The sequence below is a fragment of the Nomia melanderi genome, chromosome 6 (assembly GCF_051020985.1).
Source record: "Nomia melanderi isolate GNS246 chromosome 6, iyNomMela1, whole genome shotgun sequence".
Taxonomy (NCBI): domain Eukaryota; kingdom Metazoa; phylum Arthropoda; class Insecta; order Hymenoptera; family Halictidae; genus Nomia; species Nomia melanderi.
In genome coordinates, this window is record NC_135004.1 from 2,435,666 (window position 1) to 2,453,716 (window position 18,051).

General features: G+C 40.9%; 1 protein-coding gene across 9 annotated transcripts in view; it reads left to right on the top strand.

Moving 5' to 3' along the window:
• The window catches only part of LOC116427563 (trehalase), a 55,273-nt gene that overhangs the window by 15,944 nt on the left and 21,278 nt on the right, over nt 1-18,051 (top strand). For 3 of the 9 annotated variants that reach the window (XM_031978060.2, XM_076368267.1, XM_031978081.2), the window contains one exon: nt 15,778-15,867. In XM_031978060.2, coding sequence (XP_031833920.1) covers nt 15,778-15,867 — 90 coding nt within the window. Of the gene's footprint in view, nt 1-9,871; nt 10,712-15,777; nt 16,853-18,051 lie in introns of those variants that run through there. The other 6 variants (XM_076368266.1, XM_076368264.1, XM_031978088.2 and 3 more) reach the window with 5 other exon arrangements.

The window sequence follows — 18,051 nt, forward strand, 5'->3', positions numbered from 1 at the left end:
ATCTCTGTCATCCGGATCGGTCGTCATTGCGGGAGGTCGAACGATATCGGAGCCCGAAGTGCGTCCGGCGCGCAGCTGGTCGTTCGGAATCGCACGTAAAACGGCCGTCAGTGAAAATCGCGCGATTTTCACGGAGGGGCTCGCCGTTCCGCGCGCGATCCGATTGGCTCGGCTCGACGAGCCGACTGACGTCAGCTGCCGAGCAATGAAATAATCGGCCGCTTGCGCAATTGCACTTTATTGTTTTGTTCCTTTCACGAACCGAATCGGTCGGGCCGCGCGCGCGCGCGCGCGCACGTATCAGAATCGCCTCCGATTAAGCTTTATCATCGAACCGGACTATAATTACGAGAAAAATTTTCCGACGCAGTGGCGTTCCATTAATCCGGTCTAATTCCCGATACCGTGTCGCTCCATCTTCATCCTAATGTCCGGTAAAGTTTGAACACACGGTAGTGATCGTCTCAACGGAACAGAAATCTAAATTAAAACCACGTTCCTCGTTTTCAATGACCCATGGGTTGAATGTCAAATGTGAGGTACAAAGACATCATTTCGCAGTGAGAAACAAGTTCAAATCTTAATTCAACTGCGAAACGATGGAACGATTGGACAGAACAGTTCTTTTTTAATTGTTTTTTGTTTCGTTGAAATTGTTATTACCGTTTACACTGGAATTCGGTAGATTTTTGGCACGCTTATCGGCCATCGGTGACCGTCGTTGAGCTTTTTGTTTACGCTTCGTCAGTCATCAGTTTATTTACTATTATTTATATTGCGTTTATTTATTACGTGTGCCCATAGTTTTCGTTGTGATCATGTTACACATATTTTCGTATGATTCAATATTTGTAATTGACGAAACACTTGGCGACGATTGACTTGAATGTCGGTACTTTCATGAGGAAACATTTTATTGTATGTCTGCATCTTGTTTTTACATTTGGAATGAATACTTTACCAGTCGCAGATAATGAAATTCATGTATTAGCCATTGTTCCCGTATATGAATGAGTTTCTGTAACAGTTAACATTGTTCACTGTCCGCGGCAGCGTTGATAAAACGCAACGCTCCGCGAAGAATTAAGTGCAATGCGCGAATTGGAATTTATTCCATGGTAAACTTCGCTTTCAAGAAAATTCAATGCGGACATTCATTGCGTGCGCGCGCGTTCCCGCGACATTGAATAGAATTAAGATAACTGGTCTAGTCTGCATTGTGTCTATTTCTTACGCGGTCGAATGTCTGCGTAGTAAAATGAATCTTGGAAGTCCGTATTCCAATGATTGAACTCTGATCGTAAAAGAAATTCGTACTGCGTTCAATTTTATTCCTGTTTTCTCTTCGCGAACAATCATTTCTGCGACCAATCCTGTAATCAATAATGAAATGTACACGGCCACGTAACTAGACTTAGTAACCTTATTGAAAAACGGAATTAGTTACTAGCTACGACAAACGAGAGTGACAAAAGACCAGAGTTACACGTTCACCCGCGAAATATTATTTCGTGTTTTGAAATGTTTCAGCGGTGGAACGTTTAAAATTAGTTTTCGTTGAAAAATTCATAACGTTTGACATGTGGAATAAATTAGACACAACCGAGGAACCGTGTGGTCGTTCTAAAAGCGAATGCCCGGCGTGGTCTCCGCAGATTTACTTCGAGGGAAAACGGAGGTCGTGTCGCTTCGTTCCGAACGTCGACTCGTCAAATAAAAATAGATCGGTGAAGTGATCGATTAAAATTTACACTCGTCGTCTGCGGTGCCTCGTGTTGCGACGATTTTCGAAGAAACGGCCTGCGTGAAACTACTAACGAAGGGTATTGCGTCAGCCAGAGACATCGTCGCTTTCTTTATGCACCCTCACGCACGCATTTAGGCTTTTCATTTTACCTGGAATCGGTTTTGGGCGCGCGTGCTGAAGAGCACAAACTCATCGATGACGACAACCCATCGATCGATTTAGCGTATCCTCAAAGATAATTTGTATCGTTATCTCGTTCATCGATAATTCGAAGAACGCGCTGTATTTTCTTACATTTTTGTTACCGATAACAGACACCTGTATTATCGACAATTGTAAGCAACAATCGTTCTTCTTTATCGACCGGTGTTTTCTCGGTTCAACCTGTTCCATTACATGGTTGAAAGATGGCGGTGTGAGCATTTTGTGAACAAGGAAACTTGAATTCGTACTGCATGCAAATGAACTTGTTTATGCTACTTTGAAGTGTATGCAATTAAACATAATTGTTTTGTGTAGTTATAGAATAAGCGATGGCTAGAGAAACGTTCTTCCGTCTCAGCGGAAGAAAGACGATCGGAAGTTCGATGAATGCATGCAACTCCGTCGCGATAAGGCCCGCGTAACTACGATCTTGAGAAATTCTGTGGTTACGTAAAAAACAATACAGAAATAATTAACCAGTTATGAGAACCGGCGATTTAATAGATTTTTGCGTTACTTCGCAAGAAGAATTTTTTTTACGTATGAAAGTGTTTTTGGAATGTATTGTAGTTTCTTTTGATTTTAAAAATAAATCAAAATAACGTTACTATTTTACAGTCCTTCCACCTACACCGATCTGCCTTTTAATTTCTTTTACTTCCGATGTGTTGTATATCAATCGTTTTGCATTCCTTCGTACATGTTTACTCCAGTTTATTTTCCACAGCGAATTGGTTTTTACATCTTCGTGAATAATAAACCATTTCGGACACAAGGATATCGTCTATAAAATGTTTACTTAGTGTTTCTTTAATTTATAATTTTATTACGACGAACGCGAGTGCATAGAATATAAACTAAAGAATTATATGTAGGAATGTGAGAATACTATACCTGTATTGTCAACTTATTAAGACTCTTAGAAGAAATCAGATTTCACTTGATTTTTGTTTCTTTAAATCGATTTGAAAATAATTTATTTTCCATTGTGATCCATCATCTGCTAAATAAACATTCGATTTCTCTCTCGTCGTTCGCAGAATTTAATCCACAATAAGTTCACGGGATTGCGAAATCGTTTCGAGGCCCTGAAACCGATTGTGTTAACGTCGGTTAAACTTGCACAATTTCGGTATTTCCGTTCTGGATTTGATTCGTGATCGTTAGGAAGTGCTCTCGAGCCTAAGAGAACGGACGATCGAGATCGAGCCTCGAATCCAGATAACGATTGACTCCAATGGTTGGTTAATCGAACTGGTCCATCGTTATCCGTGGGAGGATGATCTTGTCATGCTGGATCCTGGACGAAGATGATTTGATGTGTTTTTTTTTTTTTGACACCAGAACTACCGAAAATTTAATACGATTAAGATATAATCTCTATAAAAATTGTAATAATAGATTATTTCTAATTTCTTCAGACATTCATTATAGTATTTATGTGAAACTATTTATTTTTGACATCATTTCAAATATTCAATATTTTGAAGATATCAATAATTTCGAAATAAGAAAACCGAAACCAGATATTTTGACTGGTAGGGTAGCTCTAGTGTTAAAACTAGAACAAAATATATTGAAATTCTAATAAAACGATTAACATGTTTAATGCTGTGGGATTTACCGGAAACTCCCAACCAAATTGAATGACTGTAATTCACTCAATGAAACGACGATTATTTGGAAACATTTTTACATTATAAATAATGTTCCCTAATTTCGTGACATTTAGCTAGAAGAACGTGCAATAATAATAATACAATTTAATCAAATGTTTCAATATCATATCTTTTCCATTTTGTGTATTTTGCTTTATAAAATCGTGCGGCATTCAACGTGTTAATAAATCGGTAATTGGCATTTTTATTATTAGATCAGTATTGACTTTATGATTGCTGTTCGGTATTAGAGCAACAGCGAGAGACACTTCGGATCCATGTAATTCTCGAGACGATTGCGCAACCGCGATAGATTAGCAGCGACTCTCTCATTCACCGTCTACGCATGACTTGTTATATTCGCTATCCGTTCGACGTTTCCGTGAGCCCTATCCTCGTCTCTCATTTGGTTTTTTAACTCGTTAAGTTATACCGTAAGACCACTGTACTTTCGATCAAAGTACAATTTTTTGTATTTTTCATCGAACATTGTGTTCGATTCATATCGTATATTCCGCATGGTTCGATCGTTTTATTTATCGCGTTGATAAATTTTTTATTTTCGGAAGTTAAGAGTTGAATGATAATGAAAGTGTAGATCGAATTTCTTCAGGAACTTGCGACACTGCTTTTGACTCTTATCAATATTGTAATAATGCACACAGCACGTTTGTCTTTTCGATACAAGATATTTGTTAATAACATTTACATAGTTTAGGAAACGAAGGAAATTTGTTAAATTTGGAATGTTAAATGAAATAGCTCGCTGCTGTATTCATTCCGTATAGCAATTCCATATTCCTCATTTTCGCAATGGATGCACCACTAATAGATCGATCCAAGGTTCAGCTCAATTCGCTAAATGAAAAAAATGACGCGTCCTGTTCGTTGAATAGGGTACCGGTTACCCATCGGTTCCTCGACGCGTCACCCAATTGTCTTGTATCGAGGTGTTTCCCATGCAAAGGCGACGCAGGTGTGCAGCTGCGGCTCGCTCGCGCCTCTCTGCGCTGCTACCCGTAGAACGCGACGTTTCTGAATTATCCAATATTATTATCTAATAATAAGCTGCAGGCTTGTTACGCGACGGGTAATTAATGTGCCATTGCCTGCAATTAGAAGAGTCATTGTTGCCATGTTTCCATTTTTACGCGCGGATAGATTGTTTTCGCGTTTCATCCAGTTTTACGGATTCAGGATTATTGGGTCGTTTTATGCGTTTGCCACCGTAGGTACTATGTCCATCAAAACTGAATTAATCCTTTGTACACGAAGGTCTTCCTGTTACATATACTCGCCATTTTCTAACGAAATATTAATGATATATTTTCTTATAACATAAATTAAAATAATCCATGAATTAAGGGGTAGAACAATTTTATTTCAACATTTCTATATTATATAATTACATTACATCAACTTTGGTATTAAACATCAAACCAAATGAAGTGTGATCCGCCTCTCGTGTAATGGGTTGAATAAAATTTGTACAGGACTAGTTCCTGTGTGAACATCCTGCAACGTGTTAACACATTGTGTACTGGAAACGAGAGATCTGGTTTACAGATAAATGTCTTGAAACAGCAAAAGCAATTCGAAAAATGATTCTTCTAAAGAATCTTTTCGTGTACCTATAATATGTTATGTTGCAATGTAACCTTTTCAAGAAAGGGGAAGTCCCGCATTGGAAATCAGCCGGTACGTAATGGAATAGCTGTTCATGTGAAAACGGATCTTGGGAATAACGGAAGGGGTTAAGGAACGAAGAAGAAGATGGAGAAGACGAAGAAATGGATAAAGAAGATGGAGAAGGGCCGATGAACAGTGATATTAGAGCCACGAGGCCTGGCATCAAATGGTCCTCAGAAGAAACGCAGTGTCGTATTCTCTGAATAACACGATCCCCCCTGCAGCGACCCATTTCCAACTATAAATAGCCAATAGGATGATTGTGGCCGAAGCAATTCAGGTCCATGCGGACCTGTGTTGCGTCGAGATTAGACGGTAAGGCGAGGCACCTTGCGCGCCAATTGCCGTCGATGAATCTTGCCCGGCGAGCTACGTTACCATTCCTCGCGCCGCTTAAGGGTCTTCTTACTGATCCAGAAGCGCCGCTTTAAAGTGGTCTCTGAAACTTTTTAACAATCGTCCAAAAAAATTTAATCATACATCTTCAATTCATCTGTTTATCTTTTTCTCTTATATAGGATCACTAACCTTCTTAGTGATGCCATCAGTTAGAGAGCATTTTGCGTATAAAATCGTTGAACTTCTAAAGTACAAGCAAACGCTCCTTAAACTTCCAAGAGCAAACCTCTGTGTCCAGGTTCATACTTCCGAAGGACTGAAGAAGAAGATAAATTCGAGTTGCTTTTAATGTTTCGTCCATAATGGTTTTCCAAATGGACCTTGATCATTTCTCATCCGACTCGTGCAAATATGCGCCCGATTCCATCCGCGATTCGGCGGCCACGGATCACGCACGATAGGCACGATCCACGGCTCCATAATGCGCGCGTGTTCACGTATGATGCTGGATTTCGACGCGTTAATTGATACGTCGATCGACGCATTAACGCGTGCCAATTCAACGTGCGTGATTCGTTGACCGCGGTATGCGGCGTTCCCCTCCGACAGGTGATAAGCTGGATCAAGCTCGTGCGGCCTCGGGAATTTCGAAGATCGGTGCTCTGCTTAATGTAATCTTATTACGCGTCGCTAATAACACGAATACTGACTTCTAACGCTGGTTAGGCGTTTCTTCGGATTCTCGTGGCGTCGAGTACGAATCTGCAAACAGTTTCTCAATTTGGAACGCCATTAAGCGACTAGAGACGCCAGTAGATTTTACCAAAAAAGACTTTAATTTCGCAGATCCTCTAATGATGGTAACTGGGTCTACTTCGATCCTCCGTTTTTAAAGCATTTAGCAATTAACTGAAGTAATCGGTTGTTTTAGAAGCTACATCGAATAGCTTAATATTTCTTGAAAAATTCCTTCATGAAAAGTATGTAAAAAATTTGCTGAGTAACGATCCCAGTAGCCTCCAGTCATCCTCACTTGGTGTGCGCTCATCAAAACCCTCCCACTCTCCAAAGACTAAGTATACAGTCATCAGCATTAAGCCTAATTAAAGTATCATTACACATTGAAGTTTCCCAAACATTATTCTATTAAGATTCCATAAGCAGTCTTACTTTTCTTGCGCAATATCCGTCATAGACCATCGAATCCTCCGAACGGACTCGACAGCTCCCGGTTCCTTTTGTCGCATCGCCAGCGAAACGCTGCGAATGAGAAACCGGACTGGCTCAGAACCGACCTATCGTGGAACGTGTTCGCATGTATTTCGGTTTTTCTCTTGTTTTTTTTTTCTCCGACGGACCTTGGAGCAGATACGTTTTCGTGCTGGCACTTCGCGGCGGACCGTGACGCGTGCGTCCTACTTCTCGCTAGACGAAAATCGCGCCGGGGGGAGGAACGGCCGGCGTTCAAGACGTTCAAAGTCGAACGGATAAGACTCGCAACCCGTGGGCGGCCACCGTGGTGTACCACCTAGGCCCGCCTCCGTCGGACACTTTCGCTGGATATCGGCGCGGCGTGTTGTTTTCGCGACCGTAGACACGCGCTCTTCGATAATTTTTGGGTGAGCGGGCTCGTAAAAGAATGTGCGTGCTCGAAATCTGGTGCTCTCGATTCTGAGCGAATTTGTGATCAGAGATCCAACCTAGAACAAAGAAAATCAAATTTTGTGTAACCCCTTCTTCAGTCCGTTGATTTGGCATATTTAATCAACTGGGTCAATCGTGGCGAAGGCATAATAATTGAGTAGTTTGACGAGATGATTATGATATCTTCTGAACGAAAGGGATCTTCCGATCTACGCTGCATGTAAACCTATCAGCTCGTCCATATATGCGTAATTATAAACACACTCGATATTGGAATGAGCCATTCTGATAACATCGCCTCGCTTATACGACTTATAAACACAAACAGATTTACTAGGACACACGCTATCTTCAATGTCAAGATGCCTCGGTTTACCACATCATTCACTTGCGACGAGAGAAACGCGATGATAGTGCTCGTTTATATGGCGTCACTCATAAGAAGTTTCGGTCTGAAGGTGTTTATATTCTCGAAGTGGTTTTCTTCTAACTTCGACTATCTGTTTCGTTGTTAATCTGTATATCTCTTTAAAAAAGTACCATTGGACAATTGTCAATTAGAATTTGCAATTATCACTCGCTGAATCTTAGCCAATTATTTGTCATCGAAGCAAATCACTCTCGGTAGATAATTTAATGTCTAGCGAGGCAGCATAGAGACAAGATGCTTTGTTTACAGTTTTGTTCGATTGCGTGTAGCTGTATTGTTGAATAGCAAATCAGTATCGAAAATGAGATTGGAACAGATAAGAACTGACCAATGTGACCCGTATACCTCAGCCTAGCCATCAAGCGAACCCTCTCGATCTTCTCTCGGTTCGATCAAATATTCTTCAGTTGGTTATAATGCATGTGTTCACATTATAAATCTCATTTTGATCTTCCTCTACCTTTGTTCATCGAAAACAATAGACAAGGAAAGAATTTTGAACAAATCTATCTATCGAGTCTAACTTTGCTCTTGTTTCTCGGATAACACGCGTCATGGATATTCCGCGAATAGATTATGATAAAGCCGTGTCACTCGCCGAGAGAGTTATTTCCGTGTACACACGTGTGCTCTCGGGTATATACGTACCGAGATGTATCGGTTATTCTCCGGTGACGTTACCCCGGCTACGAAACATGAAAGAACAGGGCTTCCTTGGTTCTACCCCGCGGGGAGAACCTTTTCGTCGCACGAAGGTTTTTCATTCTTAAGCCTCTTTCGCTTCCGTTTCCTCGTTCGTGTAATCGTAGGAACGTTCAGATGCTTGTTAAGTATCGGTTTACAAGAAACGCCACTTTTTCCATCTTATTCTTCTGTGGTTGCTCAAGGTGCGAATAACGGGCCGAGTCGATTTGTTCGGCTCGTTAGCTCTAAAGTGAAATATACGATGGCAGCGTTGTCTTCATTATGGGGCAGGCGAATAAAAAACGCCGCGCGTTACAAAAGTGGGGTAAAACGGTCGATGTATTATCCTGTGTCTTTTCTTAGTTGCTGTAACTGTTTTGTATGTAATGGAACTTATATTTAAACGATTTCAAATTAGTATATCAGTACTAAGATCATTTGATGTTAAGTGAAGCAGCAGAACAGCGATTGATACGCGATAAACGATTAAGAAGAAAGAAATCAGAATTTCGGAATTATCGAAGTTTCCTTGCGAGAAAGTGATGATATAAGGGAGAAAGAAGGAAAAAGTTGCGTATAATTTAGCTATCAATGGCAGTCGAAAAAGGTTCGACTCGAGAGAAAAGTCTGATGACCCAACTCGCATCCTTGATACCACCTACGAACTTGCACTTATTCTCCGAATCCTTTCTCCGATCGAAAAAAGCATCCATCGCTGATGCAGGCGAAACTGTCCTCTCTTGCGGAACAGTTCGAACGGAAATATATATTTTTTCTTTCCCAAGAGCTTAGAATTTCCATTTAATTATTTCCATTAATAATTATCGATGTCTTGCGTAACCAAATCCGACGAATAATAAAAATAATTAAATAATAAGAAAAGTATGAATGAAAATAAAATTGGGAACGGTATCAGAATTGGTACCCTGCGTCGATACCTAAAGGATTAACACTAGAACTATAAAAGTTTAATTCGATCAATATGTGAGTCGTTCAGAAGTCAGTCAATGCGGTTAAGTACAAAAAATAAAGATTGAGAAAATTAATGTTTTGACTTCTGAAATACCAGAAAATATCAAAAAATGGATTTAACCACATTGGCTTCTGAGCGACTCATGTAACCCTTCTAAAAATCGTAAGAACAGATTTATTTCTGTTTCTGCGTATAATAATCGTAGTACTCAAGTGAAACTATTTATTTCTAAAATTGTCTCGCGTATTTAACTTTTTCCAGACATAAATAATTGTGAAACAAGAAAACTGACATCAGTTGTTTTGACGGGTATAGTGGATCTGCTGTTAAAAGGCAATCGATGTCGAAGTTCTAGAGGCGATTCGCGGGTGTGTATCGTGACAGAGGCCAACGGAGAGATTCAACGGCACGTCTCGGTCCAATCGCGAGTCCGCTGGTCGGGGGCTCGGCTTGGTTGTTCCTCACGCGTCTCGGATAATCGCGCTCATAAAGCGGCCCCGTGCCTCCTCGGCCAACTTAGTCGCAGGCCGTACTTCTTCGCGTGCACCGTGCGCACCGGACACCTTCGCCACGCACCGTCGAGTCGACCGCCAAAATTCTATCCTCACCTTCTTAATTCGACTTCCATTTTCAACGAAATTTTGGTCTCGATCCTAACAGAAACTTCTCTCACCTCTTGCAACTCCTTTGATCAATATTCTTCGCGCCAGATCCTATTCAAACGAAACCTCTTTCCTGCCTCTCAATCCAATGTAAATGAGATCCTTTTACCAGTTGATCCGACCAGAAAATAGTTTTCACCTTTTCCGAAGCAATACGATTGAAACGACATTCGTCTATTTCCGAACGAAGTTTCTTCATTGGTCGATCCAAACGAAGTTTCTCCATTGGTCGATCCGAACGAATTTTCCTCGAGTCTTTCCTGGATAGAACGCGACCTTTCACCATCTTTTTCCGGCTGATCCTAACCGACTCGATTAAACTTACTCGTTCCGTTCGAAGTAATACGAACCGACCGTTTTTGTTTTCTGGTCTTCTGGTCTTTTCTGATTCGCACTTTTCCTCCCTCCACTTCTACTTCCTCTCTCCCTCTTTCTTGGCGGAACACGGCCGACTCGCCAGGCCGATCGCTAGTCGAGGATCCGATTCGCTGGAGGGATCACGCTGCGACACCGTGCACCGTTCGCGCGCCAGGTCGGGACGTGTGAGAGCGTGTCGCAGTTCGACTCGAGGATCGTTGCACCTGGTCAGCCCGTGTCATCCTCTGGCCGGCTGAGGACGCGAATTCGGACGCGTGTCTGTTGACGTCGAATCTGTCAGGTGGGGTAGAAGGTTGACACGTCGTAAGTATAATAGGTTCCTCGCGTTTTGGTCGACTACGCGCAAGCTAAAAGTGCGCACAGACAAAAGGAACCATGTTCACTCGTAATGATCACTCAAATAATTAATTCTTTACCCGTTGACATTTGAACGATTGGACTTTTGACGATCAATTATGTCACTGTTCACGCGTTGATGATCGCATTATAAGCTCCCCGTGCACATAAAAATGAAAAAGCTATAGTAAATCAAAGTAATACGTTGTCGGTATTAGCGACGTGTTTTCATCCTAGCAACCCGGTAGATAAAGTATTTGTTGACAATTACGCCTCGGTTTGGACAGGTTCTTGTTATTGGTCAGTTGCGTAACAAAGGACGCTGCTCATGTGCAGTTTTATTTCGTACGTAAAGTTAGGAGATCTCTTTGATGACCAGGCTGTTTTCATCTCATTTACGATGTGAATTTGTTGTTCCTCAATATGGTTACACGTAACTAATCTAATCAAAATCGCCGCAGTAATAAACAACAGAAACATCAGAGTTCCCAGCGGTAGCTGACGAAGACGCGAAAGGCGTACTGGCACAGAAAAAACCCATCGACTCGTAAATTCTGTGATCTATATTTGGTGTGCGATGCTAGAAAGGCTTAGAGATACAATCAGCTGATGAAGCACGTGGCCGACGTAGATTCCATTCGCATCGTTATAGAAATCCGCGCCACGCGTTTTTTGGTGAACCAACAGAAGTTTGTGTCGTCTAATTGGTTAAGTTGTGTGCTGTTTTGATCAGAGGAATCTGTGTTCGTGTATTAACCCTTTATAGATTTTGCAGGGATATAGTGGTCAGCTTTGAATTAATTACATTGTATCACGCGTATTTTGATTTAAATCACTGGCAATAAGTAGAAAAACTACTGCACAACTATTACTGTTGGAAAGCAAAGTATTTCTAAAATTGAAAATTCGCATTTTCTTTTTTATTAAGTTACGAGAAATTCCTACGAAGTGTTAACGATAAAAAAGAAGTTTGAATTTGTTGAACGGTGTTATTGACTGCGAGCCAAGGTGTTTTCGTTTCGCCAGTCTTATCGCACGCGTGTATCAAGTTCCTTAAGCAGTAAATCTTGGTTTCTTCAGAGCATATTTCTACAATAATGATTGCATTAGTCGTACGTCGATTTGAAGCGAAACAAATTGAACCTTAGAAAATTTTCTAAATGAAAGGACTTGAAGTGGACTTGGCGTAACGGTTGCTAGGATCTTGGCGTTGCAAAACGGCAATCCTTTCGCCCTGAAAATGTATACTCTGACGCTATCGCGTGTCCTAGCCGCGTTCTTGCTCCTCTCGATCTAGCGGATCTTGCAGTCTCGGTAAGCGATACAGTTAGTTCTTCGATTCGCGCTCGAGCGACGTGGAACTCGAGACTTCTGTTTCTGTCGAAGAACACAGTGCTGTTGATCGTTGAGATTCTTCTGTTTGCTTGATGCTTCTCGTCTTTCTTTTCCAACTCGTTGTAACTGAACATTCCTGAAACACGAAAACTTGTTCTGTATTGAATGTTCGTAGTTAGGGACCAAGAAAGATTAATCAACCATTTTGAAATGTTACATTTAACAATGTAAAATGTCTAGAATTATCGGGACTACATGCATCCGTGTGTACCAGTGAACTGTAAAAAACGGGTTAATCGATCTTGCCTGCACAATATGAAGTCTGCAGGAACAGGTGTATGCACGCTAGTGTTCCCAATCGAAGATAATACGAACAGTGATGTCTGTCACTTTTAAGACAGCATCTGCATGACATGCGAATTTTATCATTTTTTACATGATCAAAAGTGTAGGAAGGAAAAATCACGCGTCACATGGATTTCGTTTCAGTGAGATATCACGTTCGAAGGATGCAGTATAATGGCACTTGCGGCTTACACGATAAGAAACGATGTGATACGACGCCGCGGATAACTTCTTCTTTAGACTTGATCCACAATACCAAAATGTTCATGATACAATCGCGTTGCGATTTCCATTGCATATTCACTTGTGAATGCCAAAACTACCATCCGGGTCAAAATAATGAAATGACATTTTGAATTTTTTACTTTTAGAATTTTCAAAGAGATACACACACTTTTGTAGGGAACTTTTTGGTAACTTGGTTCACTAATACGTATCCTAAAGTATAAATCAATCTAAATCTTGGTAAATCTGATCGCTTGATAGTTCTAGTGTTAAAGTAGAAAGAAAATTTAACAGTAATTTCCAATGCAAACAATTATAGAAAGTTGTTTCTTCAAGTGGAACAAGTTACTTCACAATGTAAACGCATATGATATCGTTTATGCTACTGTGGATATTATAAAGTCAATCCGATAAACAACTGACTAAACACGGATGAATACGAACGCAGAGTTAATTTTAGAGGACCGGAATTTCATCGTGAAAATAACAGTCTTTTTTACAACAAAACATTATTTGCTTACACTTACCTCTAAAGGTTACTTTTGTTGCATCATGTGCATAATGCGGCAGGATTGTGTCACTGTTATCCGTGACCAGGATCAAAAGTCTTCGAGGAAGATGGCATGGGGAACGGCATCGAGGAAGGTGAATAAGTCGCGGACACGTGTCCGTCTCGTGGCACTCGACGCGGGCGAATCCTCGCGCGTGAATAGGTATCAACGGATACATTTAATAACGGAAGTAATCAGTGTACGCTCGTTGCAATCTGATGTTTCTTCTCGGTGGTCCGAGTCAGCTAACGCCGATTGCTCCATTACCCATCGACCGGACCGCAAACAATCGCAGGATTCGTTATTTTCAGCGACGATTGAATCGGTGAAGGATCGCCTTTGAGTAATGAACGTATGACCACTTATAATCTGGGAAATCGTGATCGTTCCAGCGTTCAATCAATTCCTTGTTACATCAGAGAATACGACAAAGAATTTCTTTAACGTCATGCACGTGTTTCGAGGAATTCAAATTTAAAGAAGATAGAAAAAGTTCGTACAAAAGGGTGCCTTTTTTTGAAACAAAATGAATCGAGTGTTACGACGTTAACGATCGATATTACGAGCATTTAGATAATATCGTGGATATTTTAGTTGTTAGTTTTGAAGACTAAAGCTTTAAGAGAGCATCTAACTGCATGACTCGATAGAGTTTATCCTCTTACTTTGTTGCACTAGGGAACGAGAATCGCATTCGAAAATAGGGTAAAAAACATTCAATAGTTTAGCGAACGCTGCATTTTAGTTTATATAATTGTGCAGTATAGTAGCGCTGAATTGATTATTATTATCACAAATGCGAGTTATTGTGCGAGCTGAGGCAGGGTGCTCGCGAAACACCGATCTATTTTTAAGCGGTCGTTGCGTCAAAAGCTTACCCTCCCATTCAGAGCCACGAATAGAACACGGTTTCTCTTGTTGTCGTTCTGATTCGTCCCGCCCTCGTCATCTTATCTCCGAGGCGTTAGGCTCTCGTTATCAGTACGAATTTAAAGCGGATCTCCAAAAATTTTTACGCGAGTTTCACTTGATCGGACCAGCGATCTGGTTTTTATCTTCCGCGAATATTATCGTGGCAATAACTCGACTCTCTGTTCGCTGTGAAGCAGTGAATCTCTTAGGTTTCCCCGTCACGAGTTAATCGTTTATTTCAACTGTAAGGTAGAGCTTGAAACTTCGTTGCTTGAAACACAGATTATAATCTTTATTCATTTATAGGTTCCCGAAATATTTTAATTAGTACCATTATTTAGTTAATTAAATATATTACTATTGAAAATACTGTTACTTGATACTATTTTTAATAGTACTACTCCAATATATTCGTAATACTATTACATACTTAATACTATTTCTAATATTACTACTTAATACTTTCTCTAATACTATTGCCCAATATGAACTATAATATCACTACTCGATATTCTTCTAATACTATTGCTCAACATTATTTCTAACACTACTACTCAATAGTTTCACTCAATTTCAGTCTCCTGAATTTAAGTCACTTTATGGATAAACCGTGTCGATTCATCGCTAAGTAGAATAAATAATGATAGCCTTCGCTGTAATGATAATCATTCGATTCGATTTCCACGGATGAGCCACTGCGATCGCGTTCATCCGATCGCTAGTTTCCCGCCGGTATAGGAAGCCGATTGCGCAACTGCGTGAGTGGAATACATGACCTTTCGCGCGCTCGCGCGCGTCGCGCGAATGACTGTCACGCGACGTTGTTGCACTTTATTTTCGAACCATCCCCGGCTGTCTGCGCGGACAGACAGATTCCTTCGACTCGCGACAGGTGAAAGAAAAAATTGTTGGCTCGCTAGTGTGTCGTGATCGGCGACGCGAACGCGTGCCCTGTCGTCGTCCGCGAGCAGACAAAAAGAACGGTCGAACTGCCCCGCGAAAAGATAGAAATTTCGCTTCTCTGAAAGAGAAAAATCGATTTGAAAAAAGGTAACGCTAACCGAAGTTTCATATGAATCTTTTTCCATTGATTGATACAGTAATTTGTGATCGTCACCGTTCATCAAGGTTAATTTCTGTCCTCACTGGTAATGTTTTGCATTCGGCACTCTAATCTCGAAACAACTGTTACGATAATGATATGTATTTTATTCTCAGTGTAATTTGAACATACAATTGAGAACAATACAATAGTTATGTTTACACTGTTATGCCATTTTTGGGAACAATAGTAGGAACTCTGTCTATATCCCCATAAACTACTGTGTCTTTTACGTTAATCATATTTACGGTGTAATTACTTAAGTAACCAATCTCTGATACATAATGTACATAAGTACCTTTCTTTTTAAATAATATTACTTCCCGAAGGTGAATATTTTGTATAGCTGCGTAATGATTATAAAACTAGAAATGACAGTAATAAAATAGCTTTGAGAAAAGATGAAAGTGTTTAGAAGAAACGACACATCTCAGAACCAATTTCAAACTGATCCAACGAATTCAATTGTGTGCCTCTTCATTGAACCCTTTGTAATCCACTTCGCGTATCGAAACGAGGGTCGACAGGTGCGCTAATCCATCGCCACTAATTTTCTGTTACAGAGAAGAAGATGCGGCGTTGCAGCTGGAGCTGAAACCGCCTCGCAGGTTGCGACGAACGGACGGTCCGAAACCTCGACCGGTCACCAAAAAGTAAGGAAACCACCTCGTTAAATCGTCTCGCGCGTCTCGTACCTGTGTCCACCCTTTCTATATAGCGAACCGAATCGAGAAACGAGTCGGAAAGTCGGAAAGAGAACGAGAAACGAAAAAAAAAACTAAAGTAAATCGTTCAAACCAAAAGTAAAAAATTATAAGCAGACAATAATAAGAAAGAAACGTCGTATTCGCACGCAAAACGTTCGTTTAACGAAAGTGATCTAGGATAGAAAGCGAGAGAGAGAGAGAGAGAGAGAGAAAGAGCGAAGGTGAGCGCGGGGGTAGTGGGATATAGAAGAAAGAGTGCGAGCGAGCGAGAGGGAGGGAAAGAAAAAACGGGAGAGAGAGAGAGGAAAAAGAATAAAGGATAAAAAGAACAGGAAGGAAGGACGGAGAGAGACGATCGAATTGATCGACAGAAGACTGATAGAGGAGAGAGCAACAAGGAGAGGAAGGAGAACGAAAGAAGAAAGATAAACACGCATATAAATAAATATATACATAACAAAGAGAAACGAAGTGGTTTCTCGAAATAACGGACGCAGAAAGGGAAAAGGGCCCTACGCGCACACGAGTCACATAAAAATCCATATAAAGTATACCTGTTCGTTGTGGAGTGCGCAATTTCTCGTTCGGAAGAGAAAAAATTCAGAGATAGTGGTGAGAGGAGGGTTCAAAGGTGTGTGTGTGTGTGCGTGTGTATTTAGGTATCGCACACGTGCGCGCGGCTCTTCGATTTCGAACGAAATCAAAAGAGAAAGAGAGAGCCGAGAAAGATTGGTAAAAGAGAATCGTGAAAAACGGAGCGGTCGTGTTCGATCGGGAATCGCCGATCGTGAGAGAAAATGGCATCGAGCTTTCCACCCTTCGCGTCGATGAATTGCCTGCTGAATGCTGCGCTTCTCGCATTCCTCGTCGTTCTTCAAACTAGCGCTAGTACGGACAAGACAAGCCTCGTAAAACCGCCTCCGTGTGAAAGGTAAGTACCAAATTAAGAAAAAACAAAGAAAGAAAGAACAGAGAAAATGACAACCGATTCACCGGTGTTTCGGTTCGGTTTTATTTTCAGAAGACAATCTTCCGTTCCGTCTGTGTCATATTCACGCAACATACGATTCGATCATCGGTGACGATTATCGGAACGTAAACTGTCGTTTTGCGAGTTATTTTCCGTAGTTAATTACAAATTAGTTCGTCCCGATCAGGATCTCGGTTTGATGAAAATTGACGGTTACAGAAACTTGTTTTTCAGACAAATTGTAGCGTTTCGATCGTGATCAGCAGAACGTAACTGAATTGCTTTCGCGCTGTCGATTGTATTGTTGTTTCGTTCGCATGGGTATTGCTTGATGGTCGATTATCTTCGCTATTCTTTGTTAACTAGAGAACTCGTTGATTTCATGTCGAACGATTAGTTCGGCGTGAAACACGAATTTTGCGAGGAAAATGGAGGAAACGTGTAAATGGAAAAGAACAATTCGATGCGTACAAGAGCGAGGTTCAAGCCAAGGGACTGCTTTAGAACCTGGCTCTCGTTATCTGGCGCTGTTCGCATCGCGTCTACGATTAATGCGAGATAAGCCGGTTGGAATCGGTGCGTTGTTTATTCTGACTGTGTTTACAGAGTTAACAGGTTAAAGAACGAACTTCGCCGCGATTGCAACGCAAATGCGCACGGCGATCTCCACCGTCCTTCTTTTGCTCCTTCTCGTTCTATCTGTACTCCACAGCATGTCCCTTCGTCGGTTACTTCCGCGCGGTGTAGTTGCAGGGTCGAGGACAGGATCGAGGACGGGGTCGAGAACAAGGTCAACTGTTTTCTAGACTTTTTTGTATTCTAAGTGATTAGCTCTTTTCTTCGATTTATTAATTTGTCTTAAGAAAAAGTAGTATTTACCTTAAACAGTTTGTTTAATTTTACGAGAATTCAGACGTTTCATGGACAATTCATAGAAAATTGAAATTAACGCGCCTTAATAGTTCGTTAGGAATGTTCTAATTTCAGTGTTGTGTACTTGGCAAACAAATTTCTGAAATTTCAAATTTTCGAAAGTTTAAATTTTTTAATTTAAAAATTTTTTAAATTTTAGATTTTCGAAATTTTGCATTTTGATGGCATCTAGATGTGTCACTAGATAAAGTTTTCGTTACTCTGATAAAAATGCGATCCTGGCCAAC